Source organism: Leguminivora glycinivorella, chromosome 4 (genome assembly GCF_023078275.1).
Source record: "Leguminivora glycinivorella isolate SPB_JAAS2020 chromosome 4, LegGlyc_1.1, whole genome shotgun sequence".
In the NCBI taxonomy this organism is placed as follows: Eukaryota; Metazoa; Arthropoda; class Insecta; order Lepidoptera; family Tortricidae; genus Leguminivora; species Leguminivora glycinivorella.
Genome location: NC_062974.1, coordinates 20,299,043 through 20,317,910, shown reverse-complemented (window position 1 = coordinate 20,317,910; position 18,868 = coordinate 20,299,043). Strand labels below are relative to the sequence as shown.

Genomic DNA, 18,868 nt, shown 5'->3' with positions numbered 1-18,868 from the left:
GTTAGGTTAGGTTAGAACTGTGACCCCCTGGAAAATGAAACTGCTATCAGAAAGTAGGTTAGGTTAGGTTAGAACTGTGAACCTCTGGAAAAGGAAACTACTTGAAAAGTAGATTAGGTTAGGTTAGAAGTGTTAGAACTGTGACCCCCCGGAAAATGAAAATACTATCAGACAGTAGGTTAGGTTAGGTTAGAACTGCGACCCCCTGGAAAATGAAACTGCTATCAGAAAGTAGGTTAGGTTAGGTTAGAACTGTGACCCCCTGGAGAATGAAACTGCTGGAAAAGTAGGTTAGGTTAGAACTGTGACCCCTGGAAAATGAAACTGCTATCAGAAAGTAGGTTAGGTTAGGTAATAATATGGGCAACAATTAATATGGCAATAATTGCTTATGGCGTTTGAATATTCTATGAAACCATATTATTGCACTTAATAATATGGCTAACAAATAGTATGGCATTGTATGATTATGGAAGGTAATATTCGGATAAACAACGAGTATGTCATATGATTTTTATGGTAAACAAATCATTCGGGCAAATGAAATTCAGGCAAGTTAGATTCGGGCAAATGAATATTATGTTAAATGACTGTCGGGCAAACAATAGACAACCCTACAAAAAGAAATGAGATCCCATCAAAAACAAAACTTGTAAAACCACCAAGTCTCGCAACTCAGTTCTTCTGGCGTAAAAAGAGATTTACACCGTGGACAAAATTGTTTCATGCGATTGCCAAGTCAGTCCATTTTCTTTAAAACATGAAATATATTTAATACTGATATGGTCTTTATAAGATATTATTATGTTAGCTATAGGTAAACTACGTAATTAATTACTTACGGCAGAAGGTCCTTTAAGTAGAGACTGAATAAATTAACCGACTTGGTATTAAGGGATCTCAACTCTTTTTACGCCAGAAGAACTGAGTTGCGAGACTTGGTGTTTTTACAAGTTTTGTTTTTGATGGGATTTATATATACTCGTAAGTATTTCATTTTCATATGATGTTATCAAGTGACATTTACGATATCTAAACATCATAGATTTTAGAAACCCCTAGATGACGCGTCTGTGACGTCATTACAGCACAATTTTTCCATTTGGAAAATATATGACTGATGTCCAGCTAGTGATGAAACTTACGTATAATTTTCATATAAATATATTATTGAGTTGTTCGAAAGAAAAGGCGGCGGTAGGTACAGTACTGATTGAAGATCAGGTAGGGTAGGTATTTCTGTCTTTCAAAATTTGGTATAAGGTTAATTAGATCGTGCTACCCTCCGTCTATATTTTTTCTGTATCTATGCCAAACATGTGGCCAGACTGACATAAATTTTGTTGGACAACTGTCGCCATTTTTCCACAATAGTTAAAAGATTTCAGTATTTTAACTTCTCAATAAATTTTGATGAAAGTTCATAATCATACATTGATAAAGCTGGACAATTTTTATTTTTATTTTTATTTAGTGGGTATGATTACGGTACTTTATATTTACAGATATTTGTCTAATTTGCAAGATCACATGAATCCTTCAACAAGCTGTCTGACTCCTTTGACAACAGTTGGTACTTGATATGAATATACTTGAGAAATCAAGGTAGGCATAGAATGGTATTGATACTTTATCTTGTGCTGGGTTGTATTTTATTTGGAGGTACGGTAGTGGCGGTAGTGCCCCCGCCAACACGAGTCAAGCGAAGATAAAAGCTGTTTTCTTGAAGCATTTTGTCGTTCTTCTGAATCCTCGAATTTTGGGTCTGGTTTAAACGATAAATATAATTGTCAGGATATGATATCAATAGCAACTTTATTAAATAAATAAAGTTTCAATTGCATAGTTTTCATACTCTAGATTTTATTCATATATTAAAATATAAATATCATAGATTTCATCAGTGACTGGATGTGATTTCATCATGTTTGAATGATGATCAATTGATGATTAAAATATACAAGTAACCGGCTATTAGTAGGTTCATAAACAACAAGAATAAAATTCGAAACTTTGGCATGTATAAAGCTTAAAAGCTTTCAATATGAAAATGAAAAAGCGTTATTTATTCACGACTGACAAATTTAATGTGTATTTTTAAACAACTGACATGAAATAATAATCTTTTTACATAAAGTCTATGGTCAAAGAAGCTGACGGTTACTGTGTTCTGTTAACAATATGTTTATAAGAAAAAACTTCTACATGAAGTAGAAAACTCGCCGAGATGTTAATCTTTCCCCTGCTGCCTTCAGTTTTTCATATATTCATTTTCAGTTTTTTTATTTATTTTGGAAAACCGTTAGGCCGCTTTCACATTATCCGATCCGATATTGGATGTCGGACCGACATCCTACATCCGATAAACGCTTCCGATAGTGTCGGATGTCGGTCCGATAAAACGCATTGTTCCAAATCAATGAAGTATGTAATATTGTCTTCGGTTACCGCGATAGTTACTCATGAAATAAAACTATGGAAACGGATTAAATCGCGTATAATGAATTTAAAATACATCCCGACGTTTCGAACTCTTTACAGCGTTCGTGGTCAACGGGTGACTGAGGAAAAATTAAAATGTGCAAAAGCTACCCACTTACAAGAAATATTAACGAACCATAACCACAAATAATATAGATTTCTAAGGCAGGTTCACACACTATTAATAAAGCTAGTTATACAATATTCAAAAATTTTTAACCATTACTCTGTTAAAAAATAATTAACCAATTAATCTACACAAAATTGACAAAGAAACAAACTGCAAATGTCCAACACCATACAACACAAATGCCTCACAGCCTTCGTCGTGCTTGTTCCATTATCAGATGTACTACTGGATCCCAAGCCGGTGGTAAAGTAAAGCCATCCTCTCTATTAAAGTTTGGATATTTCTTGATCTCAATGGCCTCTCGCAACATTCTGGGTATATATCGCTTCTCCTTAGCGAGAACCAGAGGCTTGTCAAACTTTATAGCATGATTGACTTTATCCATGACATGTTCAGAGACTGCAGACCTTTGCCGACGGTGCTTGACATCCGCTATGTGTTCCTTCACCCGTGTGGAAATGCTTCGTTTCGTCTGTCCCACATATGACAGGCCGCACTCACAGTCTAGCCTGTACACTCCCGCGCTTTGTAGAGGAGTTTGACATTTCACAGGCCTCAGGAATTGGGAACATGTCATGGATAAAGTCAATCATGCTATAAAGTTTGACAAGCCTCTGGTTCTCGCTAAGGAGAAGCGATATATACCCAGAATGTTGCGAGAGGCCATTGAGATCAAGAAATATCCAAACTTTAATAGAGAGGATGGCTTTACTTTACCACCGGCTTGGGATCCAGTAGTACATCTGATAATGGAACAAGCACGACGAAGGCTGTGAGGCATTTGTGTTGTATGGTGTTGGACATTTGCAGTTTGTTTCTTTGTCAATTTTGTGTAGATTAATTGGTTAATTATTTTTTAACAGAGTAATGGTTAAAAATTTTTGAATATTGTATAACTAGCTTTATTAATAGTGTGTGAACCTGCCTTAGAAATCTATATTATTTGTGGTTATGGTTCGTTAATATTTCTTGTAAGTGGGTAGCTTTTGCACATTTTAATTTTTCCTCAGTCACCCGTTGACCACGAACGCTGTAAAGAGTTCGAAACGTCGGGATGTATTTTAAATTCATTATACGCGATTTAATCCGTTTCCATAGTTTTATTTCAATGAAGTATGATTTGGTATCAAAAAATATTTAAAAAATGGTTTATATTTAATAATTATAAGCACTATAGCCTAAATATTATATTGTAAAATTAAGATAACGAGCATAAAAAATACTCAGAGTGTCAGGCAAAATAATTTTACATTCAACTATATCTACTAAAAGATGAAAAAACTAGTATCCGCAATTCGGACCGATGCATTACAACCTTTTTTTTTTTCAATGGGAATTTTCAACTAATTTGAATTTCGATCATTAGCAGCTGTTTAATAGACGCCATTTTTGTCACGCACACTACTACAAACGTATATATAGGTACATTATATACGCACACAAACAAATTATCGGCCGACAACTGGCGGGGGGTCCGGCATGCCAAAAAATGTCGGAAGCGTCCTGCCGATATCGGCAGTTCCATGGTGCCTCGGACAAAAACTGTTGTAGGAGAGTGACATCGGCATTAAATCCGCAATTTTTGCGTTTTATATCGATTTTTAGTAATAATGATCTATTAAATACATAAATAAAGACCTGAAAGCGCATAAATCTTACATTTTACATCCTTCCTACATCCGATATCGGATCGGATAATGTGAAAACGGCCTTACTTATACAAATGATGAAACCTAATAAAGATAATAAAGGCAGTGATCGTTTACCATCAGGCGATACAGCTGCTCATTTGCCTCCTATTTCATGAAAAAACTAAGAAAGCCCAGTTAAAATACGGCAATCATTATACTGCGATCCGTCTGTGCCATGCTGCCGCGCGAATTTGAGTTCCCGCGTGCGACAAGCGGACAGAGCCGCGCGGGCGGGGCTGCCCGGACGCCGCGCACCTCACCCCCTTGGATTGGTTAGTTTGACAGATTATCTCGCCTTAAAGCAGAATGGATTTACCCAAGTTTGAAACTAAGCGACACAAATATTGTTTACTTTACTAATGTTTTGGCAAAATAATGACAAGCGATTACCTAGTTTATTTAGGGCCAGTTGCATCAACCACATTTGACAGATACATCATCGTCACGAAGCAGACTTCTATGGAACTTCCCATACAATAAAATTTAACGAACGCTTTAACGGTGACAGACGGTTTGATGCAACCGGCCCTTAGATACGTAAATCGCTTTGTTAACACACCGATTATGTTTATTTACAGAGCAATAAATAAGGTCACCAGGTTAGTGCGTTTTCACATTATCCGATCCGATATCGGATATCGGACCGATATCCCATACATTACAGGCGCCATCTTGGATTTTTTCTATTGAAATCCTTCCGACATCCGATATCGGATCGGATGTGAAAACGGTCTTACGATAATGATTTTGGTACTACCTACTCTTTTTATTTTAAATCTATGCCCACACTACACAATATCTCGATGAATGATTATTAAACATGTACATGTACCATCTTATGTAAACTGTGTAAACATACAATTGATACAATTTACGGCAAATAAATGAAATGAACTCGGAGGAAATATAGACTGGAGTAGCCTTTCAGTTACTTACCCCTCTGCCAAAAAACTTGAACAAATGTTCATAAAGTCACGTAAATACAATTTCACAATCGATTCATGCTCATTCACAGAATCGCCACGACACATATCACTGGTAATTAAAAATGCCCGCTTGTGCTGTGAACACTTGTAATAAGCGCTCAAATACCTCAAGTTTGCAAAAAGATGGCATAATATTCCATTTGTAAGTAGTTTTAATATTGTTATATTACTGTTTTTATTATCTAAATGATAATATTTTTGTCATACGTCATCGAATATCGATTTATGTGATCGAATGCAATCGATTTGAAATTTGTTGGTGGGTAGAAATTACGTCACGAACACTCCCCACGAGACTTCGATTTTTTGCTGTTTAAGAAGTTACCTAATGTGGTTTACAATAGGGTCGATATTTATATATCAATTTATTCATAAAAAGACGCACTCCCCACGAGACTTCATTTATATATTTTGTAAGAATTAACCTAATTTCAATTAGAATAGAGCATATATTATAATAATATTGACAAGGATAATAAAATTGAAAATTAGAAAAATCATTTGACCGAGACTTCGTCGTAGAGATGTGGGCATGGTCGATGAAATACCAACTATCGATAAAAAAGTATGATTTGCAAACCTTGATCACACAATTCATTTGAAATATATTTGCAATTTTCCGAAAGAGAATGATTTGAGTTTTATTACATGTACTTAATAAACTTTACACTTTGAACCAGTATTGAAAACAGTTAATGAAGACTAAACCATTTCTAGTTTATTTATTTAATCAAGTTTGTCTATAATGATTTAGTACCACCAACCGCAGTAAACGTTGTTGATTAGTTAGTCTGGAAAAATAAATTAATGTTTTGTCAAAATGTCAAATATTTCTTTACCTACTAATCCTATTATCCATCGCTAGTCCACCCGCGTGATACCTACTACCCAGGATTGTCATTAGTGAATTTTAATATGATTATAATAGTGCCAAACATTAAACAGATCTAGAAAAAACAACGACATCATTAAAATTATAATTTGCTTCATTAATTATTATCGACTTCAGTTATCGATGCCTGCCTCATCCCTATAGTTTGAGACACACACGTGCGCATTTAGTGTCCGTATACACTGTGTTTCTACGAAGTATTTCCATGTGTGATATGTCTGTGTGCATCATAATGAGCATGTGTTATTTTTTTATCATAATGTGCGTGTGTATTGACAATAATATTTTTTGCATTTGTGAGTACTCCTTTACATGTGTTATTTCCTCACCTCCCGCGAATCTTGGCAGAATTATTTGTACGTAGACGGAACATGAAGGCTACTCCAGTCTATATTTCCTCCGAGGAAATGAATTAAATGACTTCTTCTACTACTACCCACTTAGCGTTAAGAAGCCTTAGCTACGGCATTTTCCGTCTTCTAGTGTGAGTCCGTTTACCCGCATATGGAGCATTCCATGAAATAGTCTACCGTTGTATGTATATATGTATCTATACTAATATTATAAATGAGAAAGTGTGTGTGTCTGTTTTTTTTGTCCGTCTTTCACGGCAAACTGGAGCGACTAATTGACATGATTTTTTAAGTGGAGCTAGTTGAAGGGATGGAGATTGGAGAGTGACATAGGGTACTTTTTGTCTCTTTCTAACGCGAGCGAAGCCGCGGGAAAAAGTTAGTAATCACCTAGTAATCCATAACTATTCGTTCATGTAGAAAAAGCGACATCGTTTTTATACATAAGGTCAACGCGTTCAGTTCAGGCAGGCAATTATGGTCGCGCGATAAATGATAAAACATCTGGCCGTCCCTATCACACTTAATAATAGTGCGATAGGGACGGCCTGATATTTTATCGTCTATCGCGCGACCATGCTACCCGTGCAGATCATCATTTGTTTAATGATAATACGTTCAGTATTAATCTAATCAAATAGGTACCTATATCCTATCAAAGAGACTTCATCCGTCTATACGGAGTTATATAGTCTTTGATCCTATGTACATACATATATGTCGGAATTAATATAGATGTTGAAAACACAATTGCCCAGTGGAGAGAAAAACATGCACATTTTACGATACCTAATTCTATTTTTATTACGGAACTACACACGGATATTATATTCTTGATAAACCAAAATATGTAATCTAGACAAATTAGATTGATTGAATCAATAACGTGTAATCGTGTAATAAACGAAACACCTGGGTTTCATTCTTCTGACAATTATATTTAAGGTAAAGATTGCCCCGAACCGTTTTATAACTTCATGTACCTAATGGTAAACCGGATTACACCGGATACCAGAGTTCTAATTAACTACGTTTTGAAGTATTAAACATGTAAAATCGAGTAACTCACGTAAAATTGTCGAAGGTCGCTCGACATGTTTCGCTCCGTAACGAGGAGCATTTTCATTGAGCACGCGTGATGCCGATGGTATCCCGACGCAGACTGCGGGCCGCAGCTCGCTGCGACCGTTGGCTCGGTGCAGGGGAAAATGCTCCTCGTTACGGAGCGAAACATGTCGAGCGACCTTCGACAATTTTACGTGAGTTACCCGATTTTACATGTTTAATATGTCAGTGTCTCACGGTAGTTTTATTATTAAAATTACGTTTTGAAGACCTAATTAATTTTTATCTCATTAGATTTTTTTTAAGTGAGCACTTGCTTCGGATCAGTAGGTTGTAGGTACTCAAAATTATAAATATGTCTACAAAATTATGCACCTATCAGTATAGTCAATTATTCATAATCATAACATTTGACGTAAACATTCTAGCATTCTACATTAGATATTATAATTGTTTCTTATGAAGCCAAATCTATTGGCAGTCGATCAAAAGTAGTCCTCAGTTACCTACTGATGCACATTGGACATATTAGATAAACGTTACGTCGCGTTATCAATCTAAGCTGATACCTCTGATTGTAGTCAAGTCCAGTCACTGTTCAATAAATCACTAGGTTAATTTAACAAAATCTGGTAGATAGAAATATGTTTATAAGATCAGAAGTAGATAGAAATATGTATGTATACTCACAAAATATTGGGCCAGTTCCCATCCCGCCACGGCTCAAGCGCGAGAGCCTCGGCCGCTAGCTCGTTGCTCCAGTCTTCGGGGTACCGCACCGGATTCGACGCCGCTATCCATCTGTCACAAAACAGAAAAAATATTGCTCACCGTGCAATTGCGACAAGAGGCAAATTATCAGAAAGTCGCTTGATGGTAAGCGAACACTACCACCCATGGATACCCGATACACCACAAGGGTTTGAGGTGCGTGTTGCCGGCCTTTAACATGGGTGTACGCTCTTTTCTTGAAGGTTGTATCGGTCCGGAAATACCTCAGGCGACTGTTACGGAATGTTAAAGACGAAATTTGTTTTCATCTTACGACTTGCAATACTCGCACTGCAAATGTGCAATTGTAAGCACGCGAAACGAGAGTTTTAGATAAATCGATCTCCCGAGGGAGTTTTGTAATTTCTAGTATTAAATTTTTATTACATATTTTGTATAATTATTATAAGTATGATGAAAATGTTGTAACTCGGGAGTTAAGAATATTACATACAAACATAGAATATTTAAATCGCTCCAGCATGCGGTCGCGGTTTTACTCTTGCTAACAATATTTAACTTTTGCCGCACGTTGCAGAATGTACCATTTCCAAGCACTTGTATCTTGAGCCTCTAGTGTGCCATGTGCCATCGGCCTCTTAAGCTACTGCTGTACCTAGGTGATCTGTAATATTACTTACAGGGCATTGAACTTAGCGCGATGAGTAGTGTTGTCTCTAACTTTCGTGACGAGGTCGTTGAAGATGATCCTCATACGAATATATTTCTCTAAGGGCCAGTTGCACCAACCACATTTGACAGACACATCATCGTCACGCAGCAGACGTCTATGGTACTTCCCATACAATAAAATTTAACGAACGCTTCAACGGTGACAGATGGTTTGATGCAACCGGACCTAACACTTGAATCTTCAGGCCTCCAGTGTGCCACGTCATGCCAATCTACTGCAGTACCTATTAGGTGATATCACTTACAGGGCATTGAACTTAGCGTGATGAGTAGTGTTGTCTCCAACTTTAGTGACGAGGCCGTTGAAGATGATCCTCATACGAAAATGTTTCTCCAGTACTTGTATCTTGAGGCCTCCTGCGTGCCATGTTCCCTCGGCGGCCTCCCAGACTCCTACTGCCGTGTCTGGGTGTTCTGTAAAAAATAGTCGATTATTTACATTTTATCTGACCCCGATCCTCCGATATAACAAATTTGTAGTCGAAGAAATTGATTTTGAACCCCTTTTATACGAAATACCCACGAAACAAGTCGGATATTGAATTCTTTAACTATATAAAACTATTTCTTAGCACTCGTATAGTGACCAGTTCCGGTCTGCCGTAGGATTACTTCGTTGTCGTGAATGACAAAAAACGTGTACCGTACCTAATAACCATAACCCGTTATTAGCTATGACTTTTGTACAGCTTTATTATTATCGAGAAATAGTAGTTCTCCAGCAGGTAGCAAAACTCAGCGTTTAAAGACCTTTCAATCAATCAATCAAAATATTCTTTATTCAAATAGGCTTACAATAAGCACTTTTAAATTGTCAACAGTGTACAATATTCATCTTATTCTAAATATCAGAGCAATTTATTGGTGCAATAAACAATATTGTTTTAAAACTACATTGATTTAATAAAATAAAATGATATCAATCTAAATTGTATAAAAAAATACTAGTATAAAAACTTCTAGAATAAATTCTAAATGTCAAAAAAATTGTATAAAAATACATTGAATTATCAATATCATCATTAATAAGCTATATAATTAATGGTTTTCAGCAATACTTGTATCCCACGGTGTTTCATCATTCATGTAGTCTTGTGTGCTATAGTAGGCTTTAGAGATCAGTATACGCTTTACATAATGTTTAAATCGATTAAAAGACAGTTCAGTGATGGCATTAGGAAGTTTGTTATAAAATCTTACACAATTACCCATGAATGATTTTTTAATTTTATGGAGCCGAGTGAAGGGCACTGCAAGCTTATTAGTCCGTTGCTTCTGGAAAGTTATGTATGAAAATGTTGGCATAATTAATGGAAGATTTTTTTTGATTGGGATATGTACATTACAGGCCGAAGTTATTTTTCATCAACCCTCCCCATCCCTCCCCCCTCTGCGTCACCCCTCTTCCCCCCTTAAATAGCCGAAAATGCGGTTTTTCGCGATTTCTGACAAAACCGTTGTAGATACAGAAAAAGCGTGTAGGAAAAAAGTAATCCTTGATAAATTTACTACAAATCGTTCATTGACACTTTGGTTCTAGCACTTATAGGTTTCGCGTGATCCATCACGAAAGTTGGTCCTTTACTGCAATTTTCTTTAGTGAATGTTAAGTTTTCTCCCAAATTGCTTACGAAATCTGTTTGATATTACTAAAATATTATAAACTGAAAATGAATTTCAGGGGGAAAAATCACTACCATGGGTGGGACTTGAACTCACGGCTACTGGATTGATACTCCAGGGCTCTACCAACAGCTACCAAAAGCTCATCCCCAGTCATAGATACACTATATAGATCAATGGTACTCCTAGCGACTACTACCGTGAAAATATTACGTCTTAAATAGTTACTGGAATTCCAAGACATATTGGAAATTCCACCCATGGTAGTGATTTTTCCCCCTTAATTTTATTTTAGTCATGAGTTACAATATTTTAGTTATATCAAACAAATTTCGACTATTTCGTATGCATTTTGGGCGAAAACTTAACATTCACTAAAGAAGATTGCAGCAAAGGACCAACTTTCGTGACGGATCACGCGTAAACTATAAGTGCTAGAACCAAAGTGTTAATGAATGATTTGTAGTAAATTTATTAAGGATTACTTCGTTCCTACGCGCTTTTTCTGTATCTTCAACAGTTTTGTCAGAAATCGAGAAAAACCGCATTTTCGGCACTTTAAGGGAGGGTAGAGGGGTGACGCAGAGGAGGGAGGAGTGGGGAGGGTTGATGAAAAATAACTTCGGTCTATAACGTACATATTTCAATTTAAAAAAACCTTCCATTAATTATGCCGTAATTTTAGCTAATTTCCCCCTGCTATATGCTTATTTCTAGTGTTTATATTATGTACATCACAGTTTTTCTTAAATTTACAAATGTTTTAATAGTGGATACAATTTACCCTAAAATCTAATCAATGAATGTCGCAACTTCCCTGGTTAAGTACTAAACCTTGACTGCAATTGACCTCGGCACGTTACCGAAAACAATGTTGTGGGTAGGTGTACCCGACGGACACTTTCGACTGTGCCGATATTGCTGTCCAAAACGTTATTTTTCGCATGGCTAGCTGCAATTTTATTTGGCAACAATGGCAACTGATTGGTCCCATGCATCGACATTGAAGTTTCCCACTAAAGTATAAAGAGGAGTCTTTATTTTATTTATCCGCTCTCGATACCAACGATACTCGATACAACTCAATACAAATAGAATCTGTTTAGTACTTAAATCTTGTACCTAATCCAGTTGATAGACAACTCAATATGGTCAACGAACGTGATGTCACGTACGATACGACCTAAGATACCTAGGCTAGGTAAATGCGCAGTTTAGTCTGTAGGGTACGAAGCTATAATTATAATCATTACATCTAGATGTAAGTACAGTACAGTACCTATGAGGTAACTAAGTAGGTAGTTAACAGGAAAAAGAATAAACTAAACCAATGAAAGGGATGGTAAATGTTGACCCATGAGACGAATTACAAACTAGATAATTGCAGCTGCTTACATTACAAGTTATTCGCCTACCTAATTCGTTTTCAATGACGTGACGTGATATATTTTACCGATGACCTACCTATTTAGAGTTTTTTTTTTAATTAGTATCTAAGAGGTAGGAGTAGGGAATATGTTTTTCTTCTCTTGTTTCTACTATTTAGGTACCTATAGGGACCTCTTTATAGCATCACTGTTTTTTTATTTTTTCCGTGACTTATGTATTAGGTGAAATATCTTTATCTTTAGAAGTAAAGTAAAAGAAGAACATCTAAATAGTCATAGACAAATTCAAATACCTAATGGGTTTGACTAATTCACCAAATTGTCCAGAATGTGATTGTATAGATGTTGAACATGTGCTAATGGAATGTGTCCGCAACGAGACCGAGCGACGCGGGTTGGCGTCGCCGCTGTGCGATGACGCCAGGACACTGTAAGTACAGTCGATTTCACTAATAGTAACACAGGGAATAAAGAGAATACTGGAGTTTCTAGCGTCCATAGACTGCGGTAACTCCTTACTATCAGACGGGCTGTATGCTTGATTGCCACCAGAAAAGTATTTCTGTTTCAAACGATCTTCATAGAATTCACAACAATCAACAGAAATAGTTTGACAGATTCTATGGTACTACTCAACTCAACCAAGTACCAGTCATAAAGACGAGTCTAAGATATTTCACACGAAACATACTATGAACAGAAAACAGCGTTTATTTATATTGCACCGAACCTGAGTTCCCCTAGGTACCACCAGGTCTCAGCTACAGCAGTGGCTTGGGTACTGCGCACCCAAGTCCTCATAAAGGCAGGGCCTATAACGGAAACCGGGTTTGTCTATGTTGCACCAAACCTAAGTTCCCCTAGGTACAGCCAGAGTTCAATATCAGCTTTACCAGTACTCATCAAGACAAGTCCGCTGACAAAAACAGCGTTTACCTATGTTGCACGAAACCCGAGTTCCCCTAGGAATAGCCAGGGTTCAGCATCAGCTCTACCTTGGTTACTGCTCACTCAAGTACTCATCAAGACAAATCCGATGACGAAAACAGCGTTTGCCTATGTTGCACGAAACCCGAGTTCCCCTAGGAATAGCCAGGGTTCAGCATCAGCTCTACCCTGGTTACTGCTCACTCAAGTACTCATCAAAACAAGTCCGATGACGAAAACAGCGCTTGCCTATGTTACACCGAACCCGCGTTCCCCTGGGGAAAGCCAGGGTTCAGCATCAGCTCTACCTTGGTTACTGCTCACTCAAGTACTCATCAATACAAGTCCGATGACGAAAACAGCGTTTGCCTATGTTGCACGAAACCCGAGTTCCCTTAGGAATAGCCAGGGTTCAGCATCAGCTCTACCTTGGTTACTGCTCACTCAAGTACTCATCAAGACAAGTCCGATGACGAAAACAGCGCTTGCCTATGTTACTCCAAACCCGCGTTCCCCTAGGAATAGCCAGGGTTCAGCATCAGCTCTACCTTGGTTACTGCTCACACAAGTACTCACCAAGACAAGTCCGGTGAAGAAAACAGCGCTTGCCTATGTTACTCCAAACCCGCGTTCCCCTGGGAAAAGCCAGGGTTCAGCATCAGCTCTACCTTGGTTACTGCTCACTCAAGTACTCACCAAGACAAGTCCGGTGAAGAAAACAGCGCTTGCCTATGTTACTCCAAACCCGCGTTCCCCTGGGAAAAGCCAGGGTTCAGCATCAGCTCTACCTTGGTTACTGCTCACTCAAGTACTCATCAATACAAGTCCGATGAAGAAAACAGCGTTTGCCTATGTTGCACGAAACCCGAGTTCCCTTAGGAGTAGCCAGGGTTCAGCATCAGCTCTACCTTGGTTACTGCTCACACAAGTACTCATCAAGACAAGTCCGATGACGAAAACAGCGCTTGCCTATGTTACTCCAAACCCGCGTTCCCCTAGGAATAGCCAGGGTTCAGCATCAGCTCTACCTTGGTTACTGCTCACTCAAGTACTCATCAAAACAAGTCCGATGACGAAAACAGCGCTTGCCTATGTTAAACCAAACCCGCGTTCCCCTGGGAAAAGCCAGGGTTCAGCATCAGCTCTATCTTAGGAACTGCTCACCCAATTAACTCATCAAGGCGAGTTGGATGACGAAAACGGCTTGTTTTTATGTTGGCAATTAACGTTTTCAATGTGTAATGTTAATGGTTAATTGTATTGATTTTCGGCCAACACTGTATATTTACATGCATACATACATATTTATTGGGTTGGTAAGAAAGTAATGAGCGAATCATAACCAATATTGTAATTTTTATTTAATTTATTATTTTAATCATTTATCAAAAATATAACGGCCTTCGTTATCTACTACTTGTCTCCATCGTTCTGGTAAAGAATGAATAGCATCGGCGAAGAAGTCCTTAGGTTTAGATTCAAAAAACTCAGCTATGTACTGTCGTAGATGGGCTTGATCATCGAACTTTTTTTCATTCAAGGCATTGCTTAGCGATCTGAACAATGCGTAATCCGTAGGTGCCAAGTCTGGAGAGTACGGTGGATGAGGTATCACTTTCCAACCTAGCTCCAATAGCTTTAGCCGAGTCACTTTTGCAATGTGTGGGCGAGCATTGTCGTGTAAGAAAAAAAACTTTAGCATGCTGTGGACGATTCTGACAGATTTTTTGGTTTAAATTTTCAAGCTGATTACAGTATACTGATGTGGTAACAGTCATTCCACTTGGTAGGAGTTCCCAGTGAATAATACCATGAATATCCCACCAAACGGACAGCATATCTTTTTTCGGGTGAGGCTCTGTTTTTGGTGCCTCTATTCCTTTTTCGTTTGGAGCTAGCCACTGGCGTTTGCGTGTGTGATATATATATAAGAGCCATTTTTCATCTCCAGTGATAAGATGGTCCAACCAGTTGAATGTGCGGCGAAAAGACAGAAGTTGTATGCAGATATCGGCACGGCGGTTTAGTTGATCTCTATCAAGTTCGTGCGGTATCCAAACACTGTATTTGTAGTTTTTTCCCAACTCGTGTAAATGTGTTTCTATGGTGACATGAGAGCAGCCTAACTCGGTAGCAAGAGTACGACTCGTTAGCCTCGGATCTCCTTCAATTAAGGTTTTTAATTTGGCTACATCAATCTTCACCGGTCGACCACACTTAGGTTGATCTGATAATGAAAAGTCGCCACTACGAAACCGCTGGAACCATCTTTTCGCCGTGGCCTCAGACACAACTTCAGGAGCAACACGCTGACATATATTACGCACTGCTTCGGCGGCTGAATGGCCAGACTGAAATTCATATAGTAAGCAATGCCTTACATGCACTTTTAATTCGTCCATTTTCTTCCTTATATTAGCTCGGCGACAGCTAGTGAATGACTGACGAGAAACTGTGCGACTCGCCCTTTATATACTTTCGACCATAGAAGATTCTAGAACTCTCTCAAAAATTTTATTTGGAATTCAATCGATCGCTCATTACTTTCTTACCAACCCAATACATAATTATATTCATACATACATACCTACATACATTCATACATACCTACATACATTCATACGTACGAACGTACATACTGATCTATGGGCGGCGATGATCATTTACCATCAGGCGATCCATCACTTCCTTGTCTCCCAGTTCATTAAAAATAATTTCTAGCCGTGTTCTACTTTTATCCAACGAAAACATGTTTCGTTGCAAAATTAAAAATGGGGCGCATAGTGCGGAGTGGCAACAGCGCATTTTCCTTCCTGTTCTTACAATAGCTTAGATTCATAATCCTGTCTCTTTTACGCAAGGAAGAAGAAGCAATAGCGCTTAAAATAAGGGTAACCCTTATTAAAGGCTTGCAAGCCGTATCGGATAGCGCTAAGCCAATGCACAGGGCTAGCTTTATTGTTTTGGTTAGTTTTTTGTAAGGGCTAGTCAAATGAATGGGCTTGCAGTTCGAAAGGGAGAGTCTCTCGATTGGGTCGTCCTTACGTTAGGGATTCCCAATGAAAGGCTTGTAGCGCGGAAGGGGTTGTCCGGTCCCTGCTATGAGGTAACTAAGTAGGTAGTTAACAGGAAAAAGAATAAACTAAACCAATGAAAGGGATGGTAAATGTTGACCCATGAGACGAATTACAAACTAGATAATTGCAGCTGCTTACATTACAAGTTATTCGCCTACCTAATTCGTTTTCAATGACGTGACGTGATATATTGTACCGATGACCTACCTATTTAGACTTTTTTTTTAAATTAGTATCTAAGAGGTAGGAGTAGGGAATATGTTTTTCTTCTCTTGTTTCTACTATTTAGGTACCTATAGGGACCTCTTTATAGCATCACTGTTTTTTTATTTTTTCCGTGACTTATGTATTAGGTGAAATATCTTTATCTTTAGAAGTAAAGTAAAAGAAGAACATCTAAATAGTCATAAATCAATTTTCTGCTTGAATATCAGGTACCCAGGAGCTTTACCTTGCCAGGCGATTATGAGCCATTTTTTTTTAGTTTTTCGTAAACAACTCGTAAATGGTAGCCTATAGCAAAACTTGATCTAGTGCATAAGTAATATACCTACATTAAATTTCTCATAAGGGTTATATAACGGGGATCGGAGAGGCCCCGTGAGCTTATGTTAGTTTACCAAAACTTACAGGGCTTCTCCAGCAAAGAGTTAGAGGTGGTTCTTTTCTTAGAATCACAAGAATCAATATATGTAAGAAGTGCCGCTCTAATAAGCAGTATCAATATTTACCCACTCGATAATTAACAAGGAATCTGAGAAAACAAACGATAAATATTGTTACGTAACAAGAACGATTGTTTTGATTGTAGTACATAGATGTCCAGTTTATAGAAGTCAAGGTTATAGTTATAGATATGGAAGCGCATTAATTTATCCGTGACACAGTACTCGTAGATATCAAGGTCGACTTACGTAGTAATTTGTAAGCGCTCCCATCCGCTAGCTTCACGTGGAGAGTGATTTCTGCTAACGGTTTTTTTCCTGACAGCTTGCGCATGCCGAGTAGTACGGTGGGTCCCTGTGGCGAGGACGCCCTGATGCTGATGCTGTCCAGGCCTTCGGGCGAGATGGTGGGGAGTGGCGCGTCTTCTGTGAGAGATGCAGCCGACCTTCGGGACTTCCATCTTCTGACAGCCCACCACGCGCCGATCAGTTTTAGGGGATAATTCCATCCTGTGTACCACAAGGGATAAAATTGCTTAAAATAGATACTATAATGTTCAATAGCTAGTAGATATACTTAAGTAAGCAAAAAAGCAACTGTACCTATTCGAAATAAAATTTGGTAAGTATGGTCAAGATTCTTATGTTTGTGTTGTAGGTAGTTGCATTGCCAGAAAACAATGTACGGATTTTACGGTTATAATAAAAATGAATTAATAACTAAAGTATTATCTGAAAACGATTACAGATAATGTTTCGCTTAACAACAATTAGGTAGATAAAATATTACGAGTCCGGGGTATTTTTCACAGAGATAAGAAATGTGGAAAATAAACCTAACCATTTTATTACTTATTCAACTTCCTTTATTTTTTGTACAATATTCAGATAATTAGTGCACGATTCTTATGTTCTTATGGCAAATTAGGGTGTAAACAACGCGTAAATATCCAACTACCCTTAACAATTATCGCAACTACCTACATCAATAGAAAATCAGATATCTAGATTTTTCTGAAAAATAAGCATTAAGCTCATAACTTTATAGACTACAAACTGACCTGGTGATCTGTAGGGTCCTTTTCTCGCGGGTGCTTTCCTAAACAATAACAAATAAATGACCCACCCCGTCGTCGTTAAACCCGTTGATAATAAGAGATCAAAGAAATACATGTTCACTAATTTCTCGCTTAATATTTTAAATATCTGACCCGCTATACAATCATAGATTTAATCGCGTGATAAGCTGTCGAGTATCGGGAGCGCGTTTTTGTGGACGACCGTGCAGCCGGCCGCAGCGATCGGATTGAAATGTTGGCGCCGGACGATCGACGAGCCGCAACAGTATTGGGCTGAGGTTGACGGATTAACGGTCGCGTTGTGTAGGGAGACTCTAAATTGTAAACCCATTGTAAACCTTATGACTTTGTAACAAGACTTGCCGTAAGAACACTGGACAGCGAACGTCTTAATAATTGTAGGTAAACAAAGTTTCGATTTGCATATTTATTACAATTATCTTTGGGTAATTCTCCTATGTGTGAAGTTGAAAAAGAAAAAGTCCGTCGTCTTTGGCAGCTGAGTACGATCTCATGTGTTATGCGGTGAGCATCTAACGCCGTGTCTTGCGTGGGCGACGGTCGCGCGATCGTCGCGCGACCGTCGCCGTCGCGTCTCATACTTCCATATCGATAAGGTTTGATTTCGTATGCGTCGCATCGCCGTCGCGCGACCATCGCAAGCCACGGCGTAAAACATCGTTATATCAAAAGTTGATACATCATAGTCTCATATGACAAATGTGGAGGCACAATATTCTTTCTTGAGTAAAACCTAAGTATTTACGGGTGATTCTCTGTAAGGATGTTCAGTCTGATTTTTTGAAATATTTATTAATGAAATCAAATAGTTAGTATAATTTAATAAAACCCATTTGCCTTAATTAAATTATACAAACTATTTCTGATTTTATAAATAAATATTTTAAAAAATCATTGCCAGGGGACTGTTTGTTGAACATCCTTACAGAGAATCACCCTTACAACCAATATCTTAGTCACTGGTGTAGGTTTATCAAGCTAACCTACAGGTGTAATTAAGCTGCACAGCTTAATTATTTGCGTTTT

At 38.0% G+C, this 18,868-nt stretch overlaps 1 protein-coding gene across 1 annotated transcript in view; it reads right to left on the bottom strand.

Moving 5' to 3' along the window:
• LOC125225125 (putative phosphoenolpyruvate synthase) overlaps positions 1 to 18,055 on the bottom strand; it is a 59,789-nt gene extending 41,734 nt beyond the window's left edge. The window contains exons 1-4 of the mRNA XM_048128693.1: positions 17,804 to 18,055; positions 16,992 to 17,252; positions 9,308 to 9,476; positions 8,289 to 8,399 (exon numbers count right to left, since the gene is read on the bottom strand). Coding sequence (XP_047984650.1) covers positions 8,289 to 8,399; positions 9,308 to 9,476; positions 16,992 to 17,252; positions 17,804 to 17,915 — 653 coding nt within the window. The 5' untranslated portion in view covers positions 17,916 to 18,055. The remainder of the gene's footprint in view (positions 1 to 8,288; positions 8,400 to 9,307; positions 9,477 to 16,991; positions 17,253 to 17,803) is intronic.
• Positions 18,056 to 18,868: the final 813 nt, after the last annotated feature.